Source organism: Haliaeetus albicilla, chromosome Z (genome assembly GCF_947461875.1).
Source record: "Haliaeetus albicilla chromosome Z, bHalAlb1.1, whole genome shotgun sequence".
Lineage (NCBI taxonomy): Eukaryota > Metazoa > Chordata > Aves > Accipitriformes > Accipitridae > Haliaeetus > Haliaeetus albicilla.
Genome location: NC_091516.1, coordinates 22,789,916 through 22,812,380, shown reverse-complemented (window position 1 = coordinate 22,812,380; position 22,465 = coordinate 22,789,916). Strand labels below are relative to the sequence as shown.

The window sequence follows — 22,465 nt, the reverse complement described above, 5'->3', positions numbered from 1 at the left end:
TTTCTGTATCATTCCAGGCTGGAGCTGGCCAGTTCTGAGTATGGTCAGAACTCCTCAGGTCTGTATGCACCTGTCAGTCTTTAAAACCCAAGCAACTGGTAGATGTCTGTGTTCATAAGTGCTCTGACCTTTCCTGATCTTCATGAAGTCTGCTCAGTAGGAAGCTCAACAGAAAAAGTCTCTGCTGGGCAGAGTGTGTTAGGATGAATGCAGCTTTCAAAAACTGACCTTTGAATAGACCTTTTTGTAGTGCTCACTGAAAAGGTGGTTGTGATCTTTGTAAGTTTTCTGTTGTGTAGCATGTGGAGAATGCAGTTACAAGAGGAAGAAAAAGTGCATGTAATAGAGTGCTAAAGAATGATAACAATAGTTAGTATTTCTAACACAAGTATGCTTGCTGGTCTGCTAATTCAGTGCTCCCACAGTAGGAACAAGTAGAACTTTTGTGACACCATTGTGTCATTTGATTGCGGGTAAAGGAAGATGACAATTGTGGATTGTAAGTACCACCGAAATGGATAACACTTTCATTCCAAATGACCCACAATTTTCAAACAATTCTGATCAGCTGAAGACAGAAATATCTGTCATTATCTGAAGAAGCACAGCTGGACTCTGTCTTGCTGTTTCCATGCTGGATGATCTGAGTTTCCCTGAAGGTGCAGACTGATTGCATATTGTTGATCATGCATATCAATTTTTGAGTTATTTTGTTTTATTTTTCACTTGTGTTTACTGGCATTTAACATAGTAGGTGGCATTTTTGGCTCAAGTTTATAGTGGTTTTACTTTTTAAATGTATATAGGTTTTTATTTACCTTATTTTTGTTTGAAATATATTTCAGATGCTGTCGCTTTTACCAGGAAGGATCCTCCGACTTTTAGAATTTATTGGATTTTCTGGCAATAGGGTATTGGATCTGATACTTGTTTTTTCAAATTAGTCTTTTCTCAGATAAAGACTGTATGGATTTAATGTCATATATTTCATACTAACAGTGTAATGATCTATATTGTTTATCAGTATTGTAGTGTTAAAAAGATGAGAAGTGGTTTAGATGGTGCAGGCGTAAAAGCACACATGGTGATATCCTGATTTTGAACACCTATGGGAAATGATCAGTCTACTTCAGAGGTTTTGAAATTGCAGTTTCCATTCCTTTTGCTGATCCTTAAGGAGAGGATATCAGCTTTCTTTTCTAGCCTATACAGTCAGAAATTAATGTTCGTCATAACAGTAACTGAGGGGGAATCAGTTCTACATTTTTCTACCCACAATCCGAGCACATTTCTCTGGGAGAAGGAATTTCTGAGTACCATGTGTTCACTGTGGAATCTCTGTACATCTTTTTTTCATGGATAAGGAAAGTATTTGTAATCATAGCCTTGTTTTTGTAAACCTAGCCTTGTTTTGTAAGTATCTTACAGCTCTTTAAAACTCTTTTTGGCACCCATAAGAAATAAAAAACCCAAACCCAAACAAAGCAACCCAGAGAATAACTTCAAGTTATTAATGAGACAAAAAGTCACCATATGATCTTATTGCTGTTAGCTTGTCCACAAATACAGTTCTGCTTATTTAAAGTTAGACTTCAGTGGAGACCGATACATTCTGTTTTTTCCTGTCAGAGACCTGGTTCATGCTGAAGTTCTTCCATAATACACATTTTTGCCCCGACTGAAAAGGCAATAAAAGCTGAAAGGAAAAGAACAGACAACTTTGGAGTATCACCACATTTTTTTGTATGATGTTTGAATTCCCCTGTAACTCATCAATTTGCTATGCAATGAAACTCCTGTTAGGTTAATACTTGTTTTGAGGCAAAACTGTTGAAATCTGATGTGTTGAGCACGGAAGCTCTGAGCTCTTCTCAACAATCCCCCAAGCAGTCAAGCTGTCATGTAATGGGCATAAGCTGGAAAGGGTGGGAAGAAGTTTCATGTGTTAAGAGCTGATAAGTCTCCATGAATCTGGATTCCTTAGCGCACACAAATTCCATTGTAGCTTCTGGAAACGGTATCTAGAAGTTGGTGTGTCAGCAGAGCTAGTATTTTGATCAGAACCTCAAAGTAGGGGCTGACTTGCTGGAAGGAATTGAGGATAACCAGGGATTCCTGTGAAGGAAGAGTCTTGCCAACAAGTAGCACTGGAACAGTTGAGAGAAGTTTTCACCGACCATAGATTTCAAGATGTTATTCTGAAAGGCTTATAGCCAGAAAATAGCGGGAAAGGGATGTAGACCTGTGTGTCTGCATGGTCTGTGTGGTGTTCCCATTTCACCAGAGCACTGAAATGCATGGGTAATTCTATTCAGTGTTAGCTTAATCTTCTCCTTCCTGAGTGCTATCAGCTGTGGCAGAACTGTTTTGGCAGAAGGTTGTGTTGGATCCGAGATAACAAAATGCTGAATTACAGAATACTTGCATCTGAAAGGAAAACTGGATTTGGGGGAGCCAGCAACTATTAATAGTAACTCTGTATACTGATAGTTAATTTTGCATGTGTTTGTGATGTTTCTTAGGAGTTGGGCCTCTGTCAACTACGGGAAGGCGCATCTGGCAGCAGTTTGAGGGCCATTCTGTGTACTTTCACCCTGTTGGTTTATCATACTTACGTCTCCTTAATCCTTGGTGAGACCCACTGTGTAGCTGTTCAGTCATGCTACACATTGTGATAGATACTGTGATTTTTTTTTAACTGAATTTCAAAACTGTGGCCAATTAGCTTTGTAACAGGAGATTGCTGTATACTTAATTATGATCTGAAACTATATCTCTGACAAAGCTATGTCTGCAGAAACAGTGGGGGTAGATACCATTATACCAACATCTTGTTCCATTTGCAGGGCTGTCTCAACATGCAACAGCAAAATATCACAAAACACTTTTAAGTTCAGACAAATCCTTATCCATAAGTTAATGTCAGATATTGTGAAAACTATCTTTAGAACGAAGTCTTTACTCCCAAACAATTTACTTGGGAGTTCAAATATGTAGAGAATTAATTGCTTTTGCCATGTGTGGCTAAAAGTCACCATTAATTCTGTGTGCATCTTTGATACATGTTTTCATGTTCTTTAGTTTGGAAGTATTTTAGTCCTTGTCCCTCAGGCTCATCAGGAAATTAAGGAGAACTTCATTTCTTTCAGTATCACCTGTACTTCATTACTGAGCTCAAAATTAGGAAAGGAGGCAGCTGAGGAATATTTTCCTAACTTGCTAAAGCACTTAAAGGGATTTCAAAATATAAATAGGATCTATGATGGAGCAGTTTAAAGAGTATTCATATATTCTATTCTGTTTCTACTTACAGACATTTACTATCTTAAAAGCACTTAGTATCTTCAGGACAAGAATTCATGTTTATAGAGACACAATATGATTAAATAATTCTGCTTTTGCATAAAAGCAGTCATCCTTTAATCTATTCAAGCCATAATATGATTTGGAAACCATGAAACTAATTTTTTTAAGTACATTGAGGTTGGTTTGTTATGTTTTCTAGGTACAGGAGAAGCCAACCTTCAGGAAGCAGACAGTCTCCTTGAACCCTACCTCCAGAAATTTCCAAATGTGTGTATTCTCAATAAATTCTATAACAGTAACGTAGTTCCCTAAGCTTAAAATGGTAACTGGGTATTTTTCTCATCTCCTTTCAAGGGTTCCATTATTCTATTTTATGCTGCCAGAATAGATATACTGAAAGGAAATTTTGAAAAGGTAAATGAATTTTTTCTGTTTAAGGTTTTTATTTGTTCAGTGTTCAACTTGAGGAAAAAAATAGCTAATTCATCTAAGTAACTTATTTTAGTTAGACTGATAATTATGCTCTTATCCCTGTTCATGTTCAGTGTCAATATTGATTCCAGCTCTCTGTGTAAATGAGACTGAAAGGGAAGTTTATCTCATTTTACTAGTCAGGTGTTCTCCACTTGGGTGCTAGGAAAGAATTTGTGCTGTAATTAGACATGGCTCTCATGTGGAGCTGCAATTGAGCCAATTTTCATCATTCTTACTTAACTACATCATAGGCGCAGTTGAGGTTCCAAGAATGCATAGCAGCCCAGCAAGAGTGGAAACAGATTCATCATCTCTGTTACTGGGAACTGATGTGGTGCTACACTTTCCAGCAGAACTGGCTTCAAGCATATCGGTATGCAGACCTGCTCAGCAAAGAGAGCAGGTGGTCTAAGGTAAATGGGCAGGTGGACATTGTTATGATATACCAGTAGCCTCTCCACAGCTAAATTTGCATTTAATTTCACACAATAAGTGTACTTTTGCTTTCTTTTGAAACCCATAAGCAAAGGAACAATGGCACCAAAATGGTAGGTTTAACTGGGTGGTTAAAGAGAAATTTTTATTTCATGTTCTGAAGCACCAGAGCCATAACTAACAATGCTTCAGCTCCTTGAAAAACAGAGGTACTTACCAGAGTTGTGAGTAAGAAGAGGGAGAGAAAAACTGATTACTTTCATCTCAAGTCAAGTTCTAACACTCACTAATAAAACTTGGCTGAAGAAACTGTTAGTTAATTAAAGACAGATAAGAGCACACCTACTCAGCAGATGCTTTGCAACATGAAATGAGAAGGCTGCTGGAAACAGGGTCTCATGAGAAAAGTTGGGGTATCTACCTTTTCCTTGTTGAAATGTTTCTCAAAGTATGAATGAAGGACAATGTGCAAATAATTTTTCATACATCATTTCTGTCTGTTGCTTTCTAGATTACTGTTTCATTATGCTTAGTGGAAAAGGGGATATATCCAATTCTTGACAAAAGAGGAAGAGAATAGTATATTCAATGTGAAGTGCAAATGTCTAGAATAGAATTATGGATGTTTATCTTTTTTCTCTGCAAAGTCTCGTTATTGAACTTTTCCTTGAATCAGTACTCAGATATTTTCTTCCGGTTTTATTAGGCATGTCTCAACACATAACAGGTCATATAATAACAATAATAGACTTTAGAATAGTTACGTCATTTAAACTCATCTCTTTATCAGTGATTTGCATAATAAATTGTCCTGTTCTTTGCAGGAGACCCCTGTAGCATTCTAACTTATTTAGAATATTAATAAATATGTTGAAAATAAAATTATAGCATAAATTATGTGACAAAGGAAATGCTAAACTGCTATCCACCTGCCTAAGCATTACTGGAAACACTTCGCTGCAGCAAGTGGGGTGAGAGATTTGAGTCCTTAGTACATTGACAACCCAGCAAATTAGATGTGGTAATATGTTGCTGTTTCTTTTTTGAAATAGGCAATATATGTATTCCAGAAGGCAGCAATTCTATGTATGCTTTCAGAGGATGATTTGAAAAGGACTGATGAGGACATTGTATCTTTATTCAGGTAAATATTTATAAAGCAACTACATGTGCAGTCTTTTTCCCCCGCATAAAAGTTTGTGACTTGAGTATCTTTGTCTTGTGTTATTTACTTCCTACTTATAACCATCAACTTTTCAGGTTTTCTCTTTGCTTTTAGCATCAGAATATTTAAAATGCTGCTTTTGTCAGCAAACATATGTCCTACAGCTCTGGTCTAAGTGGTGTGAAACAATATAAGATGTTATACTTAAGAGGTGAACAGCAAATCTTACTAAATGAAATAAGATGAAATAAAAATTACATAAACCAACTTCTGTTTTCTATTTTCCCTTCTTGTAGACAAGTGGATGGTCTAAAACAGAGAATTGCAGGAAAATCTATCCCAACTGAGAAGTTTGCAGTAAGGAAAGCACGACGCTATGCAAGTTCTCAACCAGTGAAGCTGATATTACCCGCCTTGGTATTTATGCTTGCTTTCTTTTCATCCCTTTAAAACAGAAAAGAGATAAGTATAATACTTTATACAGGGAAAGAATAATATCAGGTAGTATGTGTCTGCGTTTTTTAAATTAGGAACTACTGCATTCATGCAATGGGATTTTTGTGAAATGTACTATGGACTGGATCATGCTACCAATTACTAGTAGTCCAAAACCAGAGCCAGATTTTTCACGTGAAAGTTCAAACATACAGAGAATGTTTGCTGCTGTCACATGAGGCTGAAAGTCACCTTTCAGCTAGAAACCTGCATGGGTTTCTAGCATATGTATTCATGTTATTTAGTTTGGCAGGATTTCAGTCCTTGTCCTCCAGACTCCTTAGGAAGTTAAGGAGTACTTCAGTACTTTCTGTTCTTCTGGTGAAAATGAAGATTGGGGTGGGGTTTTTTTGTTTGGTTGGTTGTTTTTTTTCCCCACTTAGATCAAGTCTGAGTAAAATGTGCAGAAGTTAATGATACTTTACTAATGCTAGTCTAATTTCCCATGCTTTTAACTTCAGAGGCATTAGTAGTGCATGGTCTGTTTATGTGTACACAGCATTGACACTTTGCATATGTGTATGCTAAAATTCTTGTACATGGGTAGGTTAGCAACAACTGAAGATAAAAACAAAATTTGAGAAGGAATTTCGTAATGTTAAAGCTCATTGATATAGAAAGAGGGGTCCAAAGAAAATTAATCCATCATTTTTAAAATTCAACGTATACTCAGTTACGTATAGAGACCCAAGTAATAAAGTTGTCTTGGGCTTGTACAGCACAGTGCTATTCAGTTGTGAGTATGTATCTTTTGGTCTTGCTGTCAAATGCAGTATCTTTTAATTTAAGAATTTTTCCATCATGGGTTAGGCAAAAATAGTGTATGGTGTTACAGCAGTAGGTGTAAATTAGACAGGACTACAGAATTGAAAGGAATCTAGCGTAATGTAGTTGATAGTGTCAATAACACTATTTCAGACTTTGATAGAACCAGTTTTTTTCTCCCTCTGAAAACCTACATAGTCACAGCACAATATAAGTGGAATTATTTCAACAATGTATTGTATCAGCTTCAGAATGATGTCAGGCTTCATATTTCAGAGGTGTAATTACAATTCAAATAGAGTAGAACGAATTATACTCTTGTGTTTGCAATAAGTAAGTAAAGATCTTGGCAAAGTTTCACATTGGTTAGCATTAACTCTGTATGTGTATTCTCTCATTCTCTTTATGTGTTACAATGTGATAATATTTAATGCATTGAAACAAGCATATTGCTTACTACTGTACCAAAGCATCTGGGAAGCTTTTTGCCAGGATTTCCCTTGGTTTTGTTTTTTTAAAATAAGATTTTGTAGGAATTATATTGGAAGTGTGTGTTGAATGTGTGTATTGGGACTACATTTTTATCCAGAAAGTTTTATCTGCTTCCAGTGTTGCTCCATATGGAAGGTAACAGCCTATACGTTATAGCATCTATATATAAACACATGCACAAGTGGGTGTTTGGGTGCATGCATATATATGTATACTGTATGTACATGCACACACCCACAGATACACAAATTTATCTATAATCCTTAGAAAGTAACTACTTTCAGCTGCTTCTTTAGTTCATGTGGCAGAGTCCACAAGTTGAACCTAAAATACCCAGTTTTGCTCATGTGTTACATGGGTGATGGTAAACTATCACGTGATAAATTCTGTTCAGTTTTGTTTTTAAAGATCTATGAAAATATGCAATAGAACCCAGTAAAAAGTGTCAAAACTTTCAAAACTTAGAAACCCAGGTTAACTTTGCCCACACACATTCAATGTCATTTTGCCTTTCCTATGCATAGATAGATAGCCTTGTGCAATTTTAAGTGATTATTAAGGCAAATGTGATTGTCTTTGTAAACTTGCATGTAACTGACAGAATGTCCTGTACTCATTGTGGGTGGTTATTTGAAGTCATACAGACACATTTTTTCATAGGCTTCTCAACAGTGAGTGTTTTGGCTTTGGAACCTTTCATATTGTTTAAAATAAGTTTTTGTAGGCAGTATTTTTATGTACTCAAAATGTTCCGTAACAGCCTTCCAAGGGATACTCTTTAGTTAAATATTTATGCAATTCCATGAGTTTGTCTTGTTTATTTTTTTTTTTTTCAGGAAATGATGTATGTCTGGAATGGCTTTGCAATTGTGGGCCAAAGAGCAGACCTCACTGAAAATTTACTGGTAACAATTGAAAAAGAAGAAACTGCATTACAAAATGAAACTAGTAAGTGATCAGTTAGGATGGAATTAATAAGCTGGTAAGAAATGCTGACATTTTTCTTTGCTTCTGTCTGCTAATGTTCTGTGAGGTAAGTGTTGACTCAGGTGATGTGCTATTAAAGCTGAGTATGGAAATTTTGGAGTTGCATGAAAGTTGACGGTGGTTCTTCAATATGTTCTTTATCCAGCTTGATGGATGCTGTAGAAGAACACAGAAAACTCAAGTATGTAAGGTGATTAGTTACAGAACTTAACTGATTCTTACTAAGACATTCCAGTGTCTGAGGGTGTTCTTGGACCATAATCAGCTAATTTCTTAAATGTCTGAAAAATATTTTTTCTAAACCCACTTATACCACACATTGACGTTACTACAGAGGACATATACTGAGCAGAATATGACTAAGTGTAAAGGAAATAGTAAAGTACTATGCATGAGACTGGTTTTTTACTTTTTGGCAAAATAAAACATGTTTGCTAGTTTTAAAATAAAACATCTTTAACAAATAAACTTTGACCATGGCTTTAGATCTTGAGGTATTGAAGCATAGATGTTCAGGGTAATATTTAGAGAATCAGTCCATAACTTATTTCTAAAGGAGCTTAAGTTCCATGACTACAACAGGTTTACTGCAAAAGTACTGGCTTTATCAGGTTTTATCAGGTGGGTGCTGTCATCTGTCATGTGAACTTCTCGGTGGACTTCTCTTTTGAGTTGTCTAGAATAAATAAATAAATACTATCTTTTCACACACAAAACTTTTAAAAATGGTAATTCCCTAAAAATAATTTCTCTTGAACTTAGATTTTATTCACACTTTATCAACAATTTAGCAAAAGTTAGTTTTGCCACATGATTAAAACATTAATTATGAAATGTAAAAGTACATATAATTATGATTTACATATAAACTGAGGTGATGCATCAGAAGTTATACAAGGACATACGAGAAATGCATAGTGGTAAAATCTGGGTAGTATAATAAACTAAATGAGAGCAACTTGCAAGGCCAAGACTGAACTGGGTCCCTTAATTTTTTTGTGCTGTTCTTCATATTTCTGTGGAATCCGTAGTGTGGCTCTTCAATCTCAAGTGTTTTTCCTTTTTTTATTGTCGTATTAAAACCAAAATGTAGCAATATGCAAGACACCTGCAAATAAAGCTAATATTCCCATGAGTTCTGTGTGGAGGGTTCTGGCAGAAGGTGTTGGGGATCTGGTGCTGTATCATGCAGAGGCTTGTACTATAAGTTCTGATCAGTTGTAACAGTGAAATAAATTTCCTGTCAAATTCCTAAGCAGAGATGCACAAGGTACCAAAATAAAAGGAACAGAAGTAAAACCAGTATGTTTTTCTTATGGAAAGATGCAGTTTACAAGCAGAATATAATCTGGAAGCATATGTGGTTTTTATGCTTTCTGTATCTTTTTTAGTAATAACTGCAGCCAAATGTAGTTTTATTCTGGACTTTGCATCTGTGAACGTGATTTGCTTTCAAAAATATGGACTCAGACAAGACAAAGACTCTGATTACCAGAATTGCTGCTGAATTGAGACCCAAAGAAAGTGATTAAGACTATTAGCACAGTGTGGCAAGGACACAATATTATTTTAAGAGACAGCTGTCTCTCAAAGGACTTTAAAGGACTGCTAAGGTGCTGTAAAAAAGTGTGTTAATTATACACAAAGGTTACTCAGGGATTGAGACTTCTTAGAGAGAGCTGTTGATACTTCACTTGCTTCAACTGAACAGGGACAGCAAGGAATCTGTCAAGGATTGATAGTGGTTTTATATTGTATAGAGCTGAAAATAGAGATGGTAGAAGGAACAGATGAAAGACATTAGAAATTTTTTTTTCCCCCCCGGAAATCTTATTTTTCCACAGTTGTCTCATCTCCAAGACACAAAAAGGAATTTGTAACTTAAAGAAAAATCTTTTTTTTGTTGTTTTTTATAATCCTGATAATAATATTCCCTCTGGTATAGAGGACTGTAGGAAGATGGTTCTCCCACATTTATTGCAAGGTTGTCTGTATTAAATTGGCCTGTGCATTTACTGTCATTTACTGTCAGTGTTTTGGCATAATAGCTTTTCTTCCTGTGGGAAATACCAGGGAGATACTAGTTGAAGTTGTTAAAGACTGGCAAGCTTTTACTGACATCAGTGCTTGCCCCCCGTAATTTCAATGAATGAGTCCTTTAGGAGACAGTCACATGAATGCAATACCTTAGCCTAGCAAAACAGGCTAGAGAGAATGCAAAATACTCACCCACTGTGCTTCTACCTGTCACTAAAAGCACAGTCTGTCAGTTATCTGTAGAGACCTCCTGGGTTTAAACACAGACAGCAATAAGCCTGAATGTAGTGGCAAAACACCTCACTGAATCCTAAGATGCTTTAGTCTTCCATGTTTCAGAACTGTTTACGTAGGATTTTTTTGGCAGACTATTAAGAAGAAAATTAACGTGACCTTAGAGAGCTGGTAATTAGTTGTAAACAACGTGATCTGAAGGGAGAGTGTTTTGCTTCCTGAATTGTTAATGTATGTGCTGCCATCTGTCTATCCATATGTGTTTTCTTTCTTTTCCTTCCCTGCACCAAGCAAATGCTATAAACCAAGGCAACAAAAAAGGACCATACTTGCTAAGGTTATACTTCTGAATCACTTTGCAAAAGCTCTTTAATCTGATATTTTCAGTCTTATTGAACATAAAACTTTCTTGAATTTTCCAAATGTTATACGCTACTAGTAAAGCTTCTTAATCTTTGAAGATGATGGAATACTAATAAACATGCCTTCTTGAATTTGTACTGCCAAATAATGCTTCCGAAAAGTTCTGCAGAACAGAGTCATAGTGTGTTCTTGTGCTTTTCATGTTACTGGTGCTACTGGAGGTCTGCCAGCGCTCTGCAACAGGGGAAGCTATTAAGATAATATACTGTGAAGGAGGTTTCAGTTTCACTGTAGGTTTTGCTTCTTGTATTAGGTGTTAGAAATCTTTAACTGATGCTAGTTTATGCCTGCTTTGTACTGACTTGCAGATACAGAAGACCAGGGAATATCTGAATGTTCCAATTTCTTCTTATTTCTCCTTAGCCTGTATCTTTAAAGAGAAAGATAACAGATCTTATGCACAGATCTTCTTAGACAGTGTTTAAAATTGTGCCTGAAGGTTATGTATGTTTTGAGGTATAAAATCTGAGAAGCAAGGTCCTGAGTCTGAATACATATTCCTTACTGAAAATCTAATTTTCCTTTTCATGATGTCTTCAAATTGTTTGATGTATCTCGCTTTTACTTTTAGATCACAGTGAATACTATATGGATGATGTGTGCATGTTGCAGTTACTGAAGGGCCTCTGCCTGAAACACTTGGGAAGACTCATGCAAGCTGAACTGTGTTTCAGTAAAGTAATTCAAAGGTAAAAATAACATAAACAGACTTCTAACCTTTGTTTTTTGTAGCTTTGGGTGAAATTTCTGATACTCCTATAGAAGCCATCATGTTAGAATTTTGAATAATTAAACTTCAACATCCTGTTAAGGAGCTAGAATTAAAAAAACCTCTGAAAGAACCACAAAACTTTGCTAGTATTTTTCTATAGCAATTTAACATTAATTAGCTTTATATAAATGTGATATTTTAGACCAAATAAATCAAACTGACGGGTAATGCATTTATCTAAATACATTTGGAATAAATATTTATGTATTTGCAGAACTATGATTATAAGTAAAGATAATTCACATGGATTTCCTGGTTTTTTTTCAGAATTTAGTACCTCAGTAGTTAATGCTTCTCTACATAGCTGAGAAGTTGTTGTTGCTAATTGTTTCAATTGAAAACTCGAGTTTCCTGTGTTATGGATTTTTCAAATACTTCAGGTGTCAGATCCATGCCTACTGCAAGGAGTCATGTAATGATTGTAGTTGTAAACTTTTTAGAATTTTTAGAGTAATTAGGCTGAAAAAGCAGTTGTCAGGCATGCAGGTTTTTTAATAAGTAACTTAGAAAAATTAATACTTAAGGAGAATTTGTTATGTATAATTCTATCATTTTCTTGCCATCTTGCTTTCTTTTGCCATTTCTAAGATCACAAGTGTGTTTAGTCGAGCACTTTGCAAGTTATAGGGCAGTGGGTTTTGATTGGTTACGAGTTAAAGGAATGCTGTTTCTGAAAGTCCTGTTCCAAAGCTAGCTGATACAGTGGAGGCTTTTAGAGCTGAGGCATCACAAAAGCCTTCAGACACTTCTTCGTAGAGGGGGTGTTTTGCATGAGGACAAGTTGTCTGGTAAACTAAATGTCTACCTTCTGGTCAGCTTTATACTCTACATTTCTTGGGCTGCTACAGTACACTAAGACTCTTTATCACATAAGCAGTCTCCCTGCTTTAGACATATTTTCTGCGCATCAAGGCTTGTCTTGGTGGATATGGTGCCTCTTTGGAAGTGTTGCTTTCAACATACTGAGAGCTGTTACAGTGCTTGTTGCAAACTTTTTCATTCTGCAATATTGATTGATGTTATTCTATCCAGATAAGAATCCCAGAGTTGATTGTAAAAGACACAGGAAAGGCCAAGATATGCAGTGCCTTCTTTACCTTGTTCTGTAGTGGCAAGATCAACTTTCAGGAGTTCCAGATCCATGAAACCTGTGGGAAAGTCTGGAACAAGCAGGAATTACCCTTGATGGAGGAGCGTCAGGTTGGGAAAAGCGTGAACAGACTAGACATACATATGGCTATGGCAACTGGATACACCTAAATACATAGGACATTGGCATATATCCATGGGTGCTGAGGGAGCTGGCCAGTGTCATTGTGACACTTCATTAGCTTTGAAAGGTCATGGCAATTAGAGGAAGTTCCTGAGGACCAGAAGAAAGCAAATTTCAGCCCTATCTTCAAGAAGGGCAAGAAGGAGAATCTGGGAAACTGCAGGCCAGTCATCTTCTCATCAGTCTGTGGGAAGGTGGAGTAAATAATTCTGGAAGCCATTTCCAAAAGCATGAAGGTGATCAGGAGTAGTCAGCATGGATTTATGAAGGGGAAATCATGCTTAACCATCCTTATAGTCTTGTACAATGAGATAACTGGCTCAGTAGATGAGGGGACAGCAGTGGATGTTTTTTGTCTTGAGTTTGGAAAGGTTTTTGACACCATCTCCCACAATACCATCACAGACAAACTGATGAGGTCTCAAGTAGATAAGTGGGTAGTGAGCTGGATTGAAAACTGGCTGAACTGCTGGGTTCAGAAGGCTGTGATTAGCAGCATGAAGTCAGCTGGAGGCCAGTCACCAGTAGAATAATGCAGAGTTCGAGGCTAGGGCCAGTAGTTTTTTAACATCTTCATTAAGGACCTGGATGATGGAACAGAATGCAACCTCAGCAACTGTGCAGGTGATACAAAGTGGGAGGAGTGGTTGATAAGCCAGATGGGTGTGCTGCCATTCAGAGCAACCTGGACAGGCTGGAGAAATTGGCTGACAGTAACCTCATGAAGTTCAACAAAGGGAAGTGCTAATCCCCACCCCTGGGGAGGAATAACCCCATGCACCAGCACAGGCTGGGGGCTGGAGAGCAGCTTGTCAGAAAATGCCCTCGGGATCCTGGGCATCACAGTCTACCCCAAGCTGACTGTGAGCCAGCAGTATGCCTTTGCAGCAAAGGCAGCCAACAGTGTCCTGAGTTACAGTCAGAGGAGTGTCATCAGCAAGTAAAGGCTGGTGGTCCTTCCTCCCATCTCAGCACTGGTGAGGCCAAATCTGGAGTACTGTGTCTAGTCTTGGACTCAGTGGTGTAAGAGAGATGTACTGGAACAAGTCTGACAAAGGACCACAAAGCTGATTAAAGGATTGAAGCATCTGTCATACAAGAAGAAGCCGAGAGAGCAGGGAGTGTTCAGCCTGGAGAAGAGATGACCTGAAAGGGTTACCTGAAGGAAGCATGTTTTAAAAAAAAAAAAAAAAAAAAAAAAGAAACAGAGGGACAAACTCTTCTCAATGGTGCCTAGCGACAGAATCAGAGGTAATGGGCACATACTGAAATACAGGATATACTGTTTAAACATAAGCAGAGTACTGTTTTTATTGTCAAGTTGGTCAAACACTGGCACAGGTTGCCCAGAGAGACTGTGGAGTCTCCATCCATGGAGATGTTTGAAACCTAGGTGGACACAGTCCTGGACAGGTTGCTGCCATTGACCTTGCTTTGAGCAGGGGATTGGACTCGGTGATCTCCAGAGGTGCCTTCCAGCTACAGTGATTCTGAGAATTTCTTGTATTGAGGAAAAGTTGAATTTTCTGACTTCTCTGCTGATTTGTTCAGGCAAGCTAGGGTAAGGGGATCTCAGTGCTGTGTGTGGAAAGAAGTACTTGTATTATACTGCCTAATCCAATGAACGTTTTTATCTCAAGTTATCTTTTTGGATGGTTGGGGTTTTTTTGGACGGTTAAGTCACAAAATAGGATCCCAATCTTGGAATTTTGTTCATGCTAGATTGGGCAATGTACCACAGTACAATAGGAAGTAGGAAAGAATAATTTTTTGTTCCTAGGAGGTCCTATTGGCAGTATTTTACATCCACTCTTTGCAGGTATAATTAATGTGTACGGAATTAATCAGTAAAAAAGGTTCCAGAGTGTTTTCTCTGGCCACGTGCTTTTACATGCAGTGATTGCATTTAAAAGTTAACTGGTCACTTGAGGAAAGGTTGTAATTAACCACTTCTGTATTTTTTTGGTTTTCTAGTGAGAAGCAAATAAAGTATGATAGTTATTTGGTGCCCTTCACCCTGTATGAGTTGGGCCTCCTATACAAACAACAGGATGAGAGAGAAAAAGCAATAAGATACATAGAAACTGCAAAGTAAGTGGATTTTTTTTATTTGTATCAGCCTGTAGATTAAGATTAGCTGAGTAACTTTAGCAATGAAGGCATGCAGGAAAAGTGGGGAGGGACTCTTTCTTAGGGGGTGTAGTGATAGGGTGAATGGTAATGGTTTTAAACTGAAAGAGGGTAGATTTAGATAAGGTGCTAAGAAAAAATTCTTCACTGTGAGGGTGGTGAGGCACTGGAAGAGGTTGCCCAGAGAGGCTGTGGATGCCCCATCCCTGGAAGTGTGCAAGGCCAGGCTGGATGGGGCTTTGAGCAACCTGGTCTAGTGGAAGGTGTCCCTGCCCATGGCAGGGGAGTTGGAACGATATGATCTTTAAGGTCCCTTCCAACCCAAACCATTCTATGATTCTATGAGTTTTTATTTCCTCCCAGCCCCTTTGCAAAGTACAAGTAATTACATATCTATGGTCTTGGCTTGGAAAAGTTGTCTGATATAGTTGAATTTTACAGTTTCAAGAAACTCTGTCCTTCAGACACAGTGGAGCCAACAATCTCAAACAAGACACTATGAAGGGAAAGTGTCTTGTTTTCATTTAGGCTTCAGAGATGCTGTGGCTCCACTGCATGCGTGGAGAGAAAGGATCTATACCACCTCTGTCCCAGAGAGCAGCTGTGGGGGGCTTATGTCTGCTGCTGTAAAAGTGTTAGTGGGAGTAGGTTAAAAGCCAGTATACTTCTGACCACCTCCCTTTTTCCTTTCACGTTCTGTCATAGAAGAGCATTAGAGAGCTAAATTTACTGTAAAGGAGCATGTTCGCTTCATCTGTAGATTGTAGTATGGGGTAGAATTTGCTCCTTGTGTGTACAGAGAAGTATACCAATCATGCAGTAGTGTTGTAAATGTGAGTTAGAAACAGCCTCCTAACGCCTTTGTTAGAAACTCAGTCTTTTGGCCTTTTTTTTTTTAATCATATAATGTGATTTCCCTGGGTTTTATTACTCTGGCTGAGTTGTGGTTTGAAGCTGAACACACTCTTTTAGCTAACAGCCTTTCTTTTCTGTAGTCTTCTAGCTTGTCTTTTCACAGGAAACTTCAGTAATTGGGAGGGCTGTTGAAAGGATCAAAATAAGTGAAAGAGATGCTAAGACATGGATTCAGTTTATCAGGACAGTTGTTAGTACTGGTGTAACTCTCCGCTCAGTTTATGGGTGTAGCTTTAAATGTCTCATAACTCATCTGTGTATCAATCTCTGTTTCCTGTTGAAGGAACGATGGCCGTTAAATTTGGTACTTCCGTGCATGTATGAAGTAGAAACAATTGAGGCCAAAAATGTTTTTCTTAACAATAAAGTTATTTTTGCAGAAACAACTACAAAGACTACTCTATGGAGTCCAGGTTGCACTTCAGAATTCATGCAGCACTTGACAGCTTGAAGGTGTCACCCACTTCAACACCTTGAATGAGGAGGGATGTTTTTCATGCATACAATAGCCTACACAATCTTTTTGCAATCTTTTTTTAATCATGGAAAAGAAACAACCTAATGATTGTTTTCTGTCATCTCTGATTTGATGTATGTCGTTCCTTTAGACTGTTCTTTTTCTGTATAGCATATATACTATATCTACTTGATACTTTAAAGAAGACCTTATATTTTGTTTGATAAAAATAATTTAATATTTGACTTGAATGGGGGATATTTTAAAAAAAAGTTGATGGTGCAATAAAGTTTAATGCAAACACTTTATTTTTTTACGTGAAAACAGATGCTGGTTATGCAGTGGAACTGGTGATAATTCCTGCATTTTTTTGAACGTTTGATTTTCTGCAGTACACTTGAGACCTTTTTGCCTCTGGAACAAAAATGCAATGTCTGCAGATAACCTTACCCACATTTGGCATACCATATTCTGAATTTTGTGTTCCAGAGGAAAAAAATCATCATCTTAGATGTAACTTCATTTTGGGAATAAAATGAACCTGTCTGAAGTACAGTATTTTTACACTGTCAGATAAAGTTAAGCAGGGCTACAAGTATAATGTCTTAGCAGGTCTGTTTCACTCCAAGTGGTTACAGGGGATATTTTTCAGTCATAGAAAAGCAGGGCTACTAGGGACATGAAGAAGTCATGTATTCTGTATTCTTGTCCTAAAGCAGAATCAACAGTCTTACATCGTTCCTGACAGACTTGTTTAACCTGTTGTTTTTTTTAAAAAAAGCTTGCACTGAGAGAAATTTTGTAACTTACACAGGATGTCTTTTCCTATGGGAAAAGACTGGGAAATTTTTCCTGATGTCTACTCCAAATAATTCTTGGCACAACTGAAACTGATTGCTTCCCATCTTTCCTGTCATGGATCTGGAGAAAGGATTGTTCTTTCCTTTTTTTGAAGCAGTCTTCTAATATTTAAGACTAACCCCCTTGTTGGTATTTTGTGTTCTTGGATTCCAACCAAAATAAATAAAAATTTGCAGGATTTATTTATTTTCCTAATAATTGGAATAACTCATTAATGCAAGTTGATTGTGCATCAAAAAATTAATCCACTTCTAAACTTCGAGTTAAGAAAATGTGCATATTCTAATTATAACTTTCTACCAAAAATGTATAGTAAAATTGATACACTTATAAGTGCATGTATTTTTCTTTTCATATTAATATGTGAGCAGCAGTATCCAATTAAGTTTCCCAATTCATTATATATGCAGATTCTGCTAGCTGTCTATTCTTAAAAATAAGAATATACTTTATTTTTATTTAAACTGTTTATTTAACTGTTCTTTCACTAATTGCTGCAAAACTTGCCCATTTCCATATTTTATTAATGCCAGTATATTTAATTCTGCACAGTAAATTCATAGTAACTATGCTCCTGTATGTGATTCTCTGCCTTTAACTCCCATCCAAGAAAAAACAGAACAAAAGAAATAGGCTAAAAACGTGTCTTCAGTAAATGAGTTACTGAAAGCTTCTAATTAAACAGTCAATATGATGTAAGTGCTACAGTTATTCTTCTCAGGTGACTGAGAGTACAGCTTTCTTCTATGACTTTATAAATAACTGAGTCATTTAATTGCATATAAACCTGTAATACAGTGGCATACTTACAGGTGAAGTAAGAGTTTAAAAGTATTAGCTAAATAAACATAACTGGTCTTTCAAAGTGGAAGCCTGATCTAAACTCTGTCTTTACCAGTTTGTATTTGTGCCTATTGTAAATGCATAACTAAATTATCCTGTAAAATTATACACATACAGGTTTGAAGCTTAGACACCTGAGATGCTTATTTTAAAATATATTCTGTTGACTGTACCTGTAAAGTACAAAAGATATTTGACTCTTTGTCAGCAGAGATTAGCATATACCACCAACTGACTTCTCTAATTACTTGCCTGTTTATACACATCTGATTATAAGCTGTAGGCAGCAAAAATAAAATTCTGTACATTATATTTTCAGACGATATTTTCAATACCTCTTTGGGTATTTACATGTTCAGTTTAGGATTATTTTGATTTAATCTGATTATTGTATTGTAGCTATTAAATGGGACTATTTCATTTTCTCATGAAAGATTGTGGAAACAGTTGCCAGTAAAACTTCTATAAATTGTGTTTCAAATAGTAATTCACTCTACAGAAGAGTTAGAACTGGGACTACAGACTCAGGATGGAGCATGAAGTAGTCTCTGAGCTCTTGTTCCTGTGGGGAGTGTCTTGCAGTTAGTATTTTATGGGTGATTTGGGATACAAATAAAAATTAACGGAAAGTAAACAATGAGCTTCCTTAGAAGCTGATTTTTTGAAAGTTTAGTACAAAGTGTCATGTAGCAGTGTACTTTTTTCACAGATAATGATATTGACTGCAGAGAGAGTAAAAGAGAACTTTGTTTTCTTTGGTTCAGCCTTCCAAAGTCAATATTAACACCCTGTGTATGTTACACTTTGTCTCTTTTTGGGATCAGCCTTTTTGCACTCATGCAGAGAACAGGCATATCAACACAAACTTGCAATACCCTCTGTAGTGTTTTGATGCCCTGAGGTCCCCAGCGTAAGTACTGTTTACAGCTTGTCTCCTTTTCTATGCTGCTGTTCCAAACTTGTTTGTCAGAATGCCCATTTGATGAAGTTTTTAGCTTTATTCTGAATTTTTTTTCCAGCTTATTAAGGGTCGAAATATAAATGTGTGAGAGTGATTTGTAGCCCTTCACTTAAGGTAGGTCTCAGTAGAGCTGTAGGATGCTTTGTTTTCCCAATGCTGCAGAAGAAGCGCATGTCTCCCGATACAATATGTCATTGATGCAGTATTATTTAGTACTGCAGTATTATGTCTAAGTTAAGTGATTTGTGGGTAAGAGTTAACATGAAAAGTCTATGGCTTTTTTTTTTAACCTGCTGTATACTGTACTGGGCCTTAAATACAACTCTGGTTTAGTCTTACTGCTGTTTATAATCTTCACCTCACTTGTTCATGTCCCATGAGAGTTTCGAATAATGTGCTGAAACTGTGAGCAAAGCTGAGCGTTTACCTATGATGCTGTAACCTCCATTGATAATATTAGCAATTATAATATATATAAGAGCAAAGCTAAGTCCTTAGTTTAAGTAAGCAAGGCTAAACTTACAGAGTTATGTTATGGCAAAAGGTCATTCTGATCTTTCCGATAATAGATGTATATTTTTTTTTAAGGTGAGGAATAATAAAGTAGCCTGGTTATAAGACAAACCTTCTCTTTGATTAAGAATTGTCTATTTAGAAAATATTGCAAAAATCTTCTTGTCTGTGCATATCATTCAGATGTTTAGTGTTTTGGTGAAAGACTGTTGTGTTATCATTTTTAAGTCCTAGCTCGCACCACTTTTTAACAAAAATTGAAAGAAAATACATGTTAAAAGAAAGCTGATTAAAGTTTGGTTTGTGTCTGTTCTAATTTGCATGGGTAGGAGCTGTAGTTAGCACCTTATGGCCAGAAAAATGTACAATAATCAGATCCTGTTATGTTTCCAAAACACCTTGCCAACTAATGTTTAAAAGAAGGAGTTTCTTGTAACAAATCCAACTTATACTTTGCAATTATTTTATTACTAATCTTAATGTTTAATGTCCTTTTGTTTCTGTATATTCTTACACTGCATAGTTCAACAAAGAATGTTTATATTTGCACTGGTGGTACGGATTATTTGCTTCTAAACTATTGAGGTTTGCACGTGTTCATATCTGGTACTTGAGTAAAAGCAAGGTCAGAATAATGAAGACTGAGGGATGAAGAAGTACATTCTGATTTCAAGAGCATGTAGAAATGTTCATTGTGATGCATTGGAATGATTCTCACTTCAGAGGAATAAATCACACTTTATGCTTGTGCTACCCAGTGCTGAATTTGGCACTGTATTCTAGTTGTGCATAAAGAACCTTCACCTGAGATTTATCAAAACAATATTTAAAAAAAAAGGCCTGATCTCAAGTTTAAACACACTAACTTGGGCATATAGCTCTTTCTATGCAACCTATCTAGGCTGAGAGGTTGTACAAAGCTATCAAGGTCTCGGAGAGAATAAAAGGTCTTTGAAAATGTAGAGAGCAAATATAAAATAAACTACTTTAGTCTTTATTTCTCACCAGAGATCAAATAATAACTTTAAATGGTATAAAATACCAGAGTGATTAATAATTAACTCATTCTGTTATCAGTTATATCACTGAATTTAGTGAGAACTAGACATAATATACCCCTAAGATTGTTTTAAAATCCCAACATTAAAAACAGGGAGAAAATTATTTCTTTACATGTGTGCAGGGCTTGGTTTTAGTAACATTGAACACCTACTTTTCTAAAAGTTATTTTTTAATGTGGCATGGTTAAAAGTTTTCATAGTTGCATGTAATTTTTACCTGATGCTTCCCAGCAAATAGGTCGACTTAATTACCATGGTTTGAATGATATAGTTATCATAAGAACAGACAGTAGAAAACGTAGCTCGCAAAAAGGCCAAAGAATGGAGATGCCTCTGTATACTTGTTGTTCTCTGTAAGACACGAATTACAACATTAGACATACCATAGTCCAGAATAAAACCTTTGTAGCTAGATTAGAGGGCTTGCAGAGCATTGAATAAAGGAAGTACATTGAATAGAAGAAGGAAAAGGAAGACACACTGAAGAAAGATACAGGCACAAAAATAGGAACTACATCTGCATTCTTGAAAGCATTTGGCAGAAGTTGTGTTACATTTCTGAGGCTAAGCTATAGTTACCTCATCAGCTCAACACTTGGACTTCCTGTATTCCAGTCAGGGGAAGGATATCAGCAGTGCTGGGACCTTAGCTCAGTTTGGTTGGTTGTGGGGGTTTTTGTTGTTTTTAAATCTGGTCTTGTCACTTACCCATTTTCGAATACATTCTGTAAGACAGCTTCATAAAGAAATTTAAGTATTATGGCTCTGAACTTTGCAGTTTGTAGAAGACCAGCCTCTGGAAGAAATTAGAGCCTGTGGTTAGCATAGCAAATCAATGTTTAATGAATGCAAAATTAAATATTCTGCTTTTTCTAGAAACATAAGCATGCAGTTCCAGTCTATGGGGAAGCACCTGTCAGCTAGTAATCGCACCAAGAAATACCTTCTTAGATGTAGTCACTCATTTAAAGAGGTAACTTCTTCAAAGGCATTAGCAGTAGGAGCTGTCTGTTGTCTGTGCCGTGCTTTTGTACCATAAAAACTGTAGTTAGAGCATCCAGGCTGAGTGGGCCAGATTCAATACCTACCTTATCTGAAGCCATAGGATGAAGAATACTCAGTGTTGATGACATGCCACTGTGTGGGAAAACTGTTAAGGTTTTACTGAAATCCCATCTGAGAGGTTAAATCCTTATATATTTGAGCATGTAAATGTGGATCTCAAAGCTTAATTTTCTTACCATGAAGTGGGTGTAAGACTATATTAAGATAACTTTTTTTCGAGATGCTTAAATGACCTGCTCTTATTTCAGTATCTAAAATCAGGGTGGAGGGATATGTAAAATTAGGTTAATGCTACTTATATAGCTTATGTTAGGCTTAACTTGTTTCAGAGCATTAGGAGATCTTCAGAATTAAACTTGATGTAGAAAAGAGGGCAGTATGAATTTAAGTATGGTTTTATTTTTAATACAGTTTTAACTCAAGGGGATAGAGCTTATGTCCAGGCAAAACACAGCGTCTAAATATGCTGAGGTATAGGTATAAAGCTTCCATCCAAAACACCCAACCCATCTTGATTAGCTTATTTCTCTGTCTTCTAAGAGAGGTTCTGTATTGCATGCATTGATGAACCTACTTAAACAATATTCTAAAAAGGAATACAGCTGTAGTTCAAAATTTTATATGTGGTTTAGGATGTGCATGCTCAAGCTTTACTTTGACAAGATGCTTGCCTTAAATCTCTTTACAAACTCTACATTTACATTAATACAATCGTTTCAAATCAATTTGCATTATTTTTTACATAGGAACATTCAAAACTTCCCATTATTGTTGACAATGAGAAAATGTTAGATGTTTTTT

The 22,465-nt window shown here is 36.6% G+C and overlaps 1 protein-coding gene across 5 annotated transcripts in view; it reads left to right on the top strand.

Moving 5' to 3' along the window:
• The window catches only part of TTC39B (tetratricopeptide repeat domain 39B), a 77,966-nt gene extending 57,675 nt beyond the window's left edge, over positions 1–20,291 (top strand). For 4 of the 5 annotated variants that reach the window (XM_069776801.1, XM_069776800.1, XM_069776803.1 and 1 more), the window contains 11 exons: positions 846–911; positions 2,523–2,631; positions 3,506–3,573; positions 3,661–3,720; positions 4,032–4,193; positions 5,268–5,359; positions 5,677–5,797; positions 7,969–8,080; positions 11,385–11,502; positions 14,833–14,949; positions 16,284–20,291. In XM_069776801.1, the coding sequence (XP_069632902.1) occupies positions 846–911; positions 2,523–2,631; positions 3,506–3,573; positions 3,661–3,720; positions 4,032–4,193; positions 5,268–5,359; positions 5,677–5,797; positions 7,969–8,080; positions 11,385–11,502; positions 14,833–14,949; positions 16,284–16,380 (1,122 nt within the window). In that variant the 3' untranslated portion in view covers positions 16,381–20,291. The other variant, XM_069776802.1, reaches the window with a different exon arrangement.
• The last annotated feature ends 2,174 nt before the right edge of the window (positions 20,292–22,465 follow it).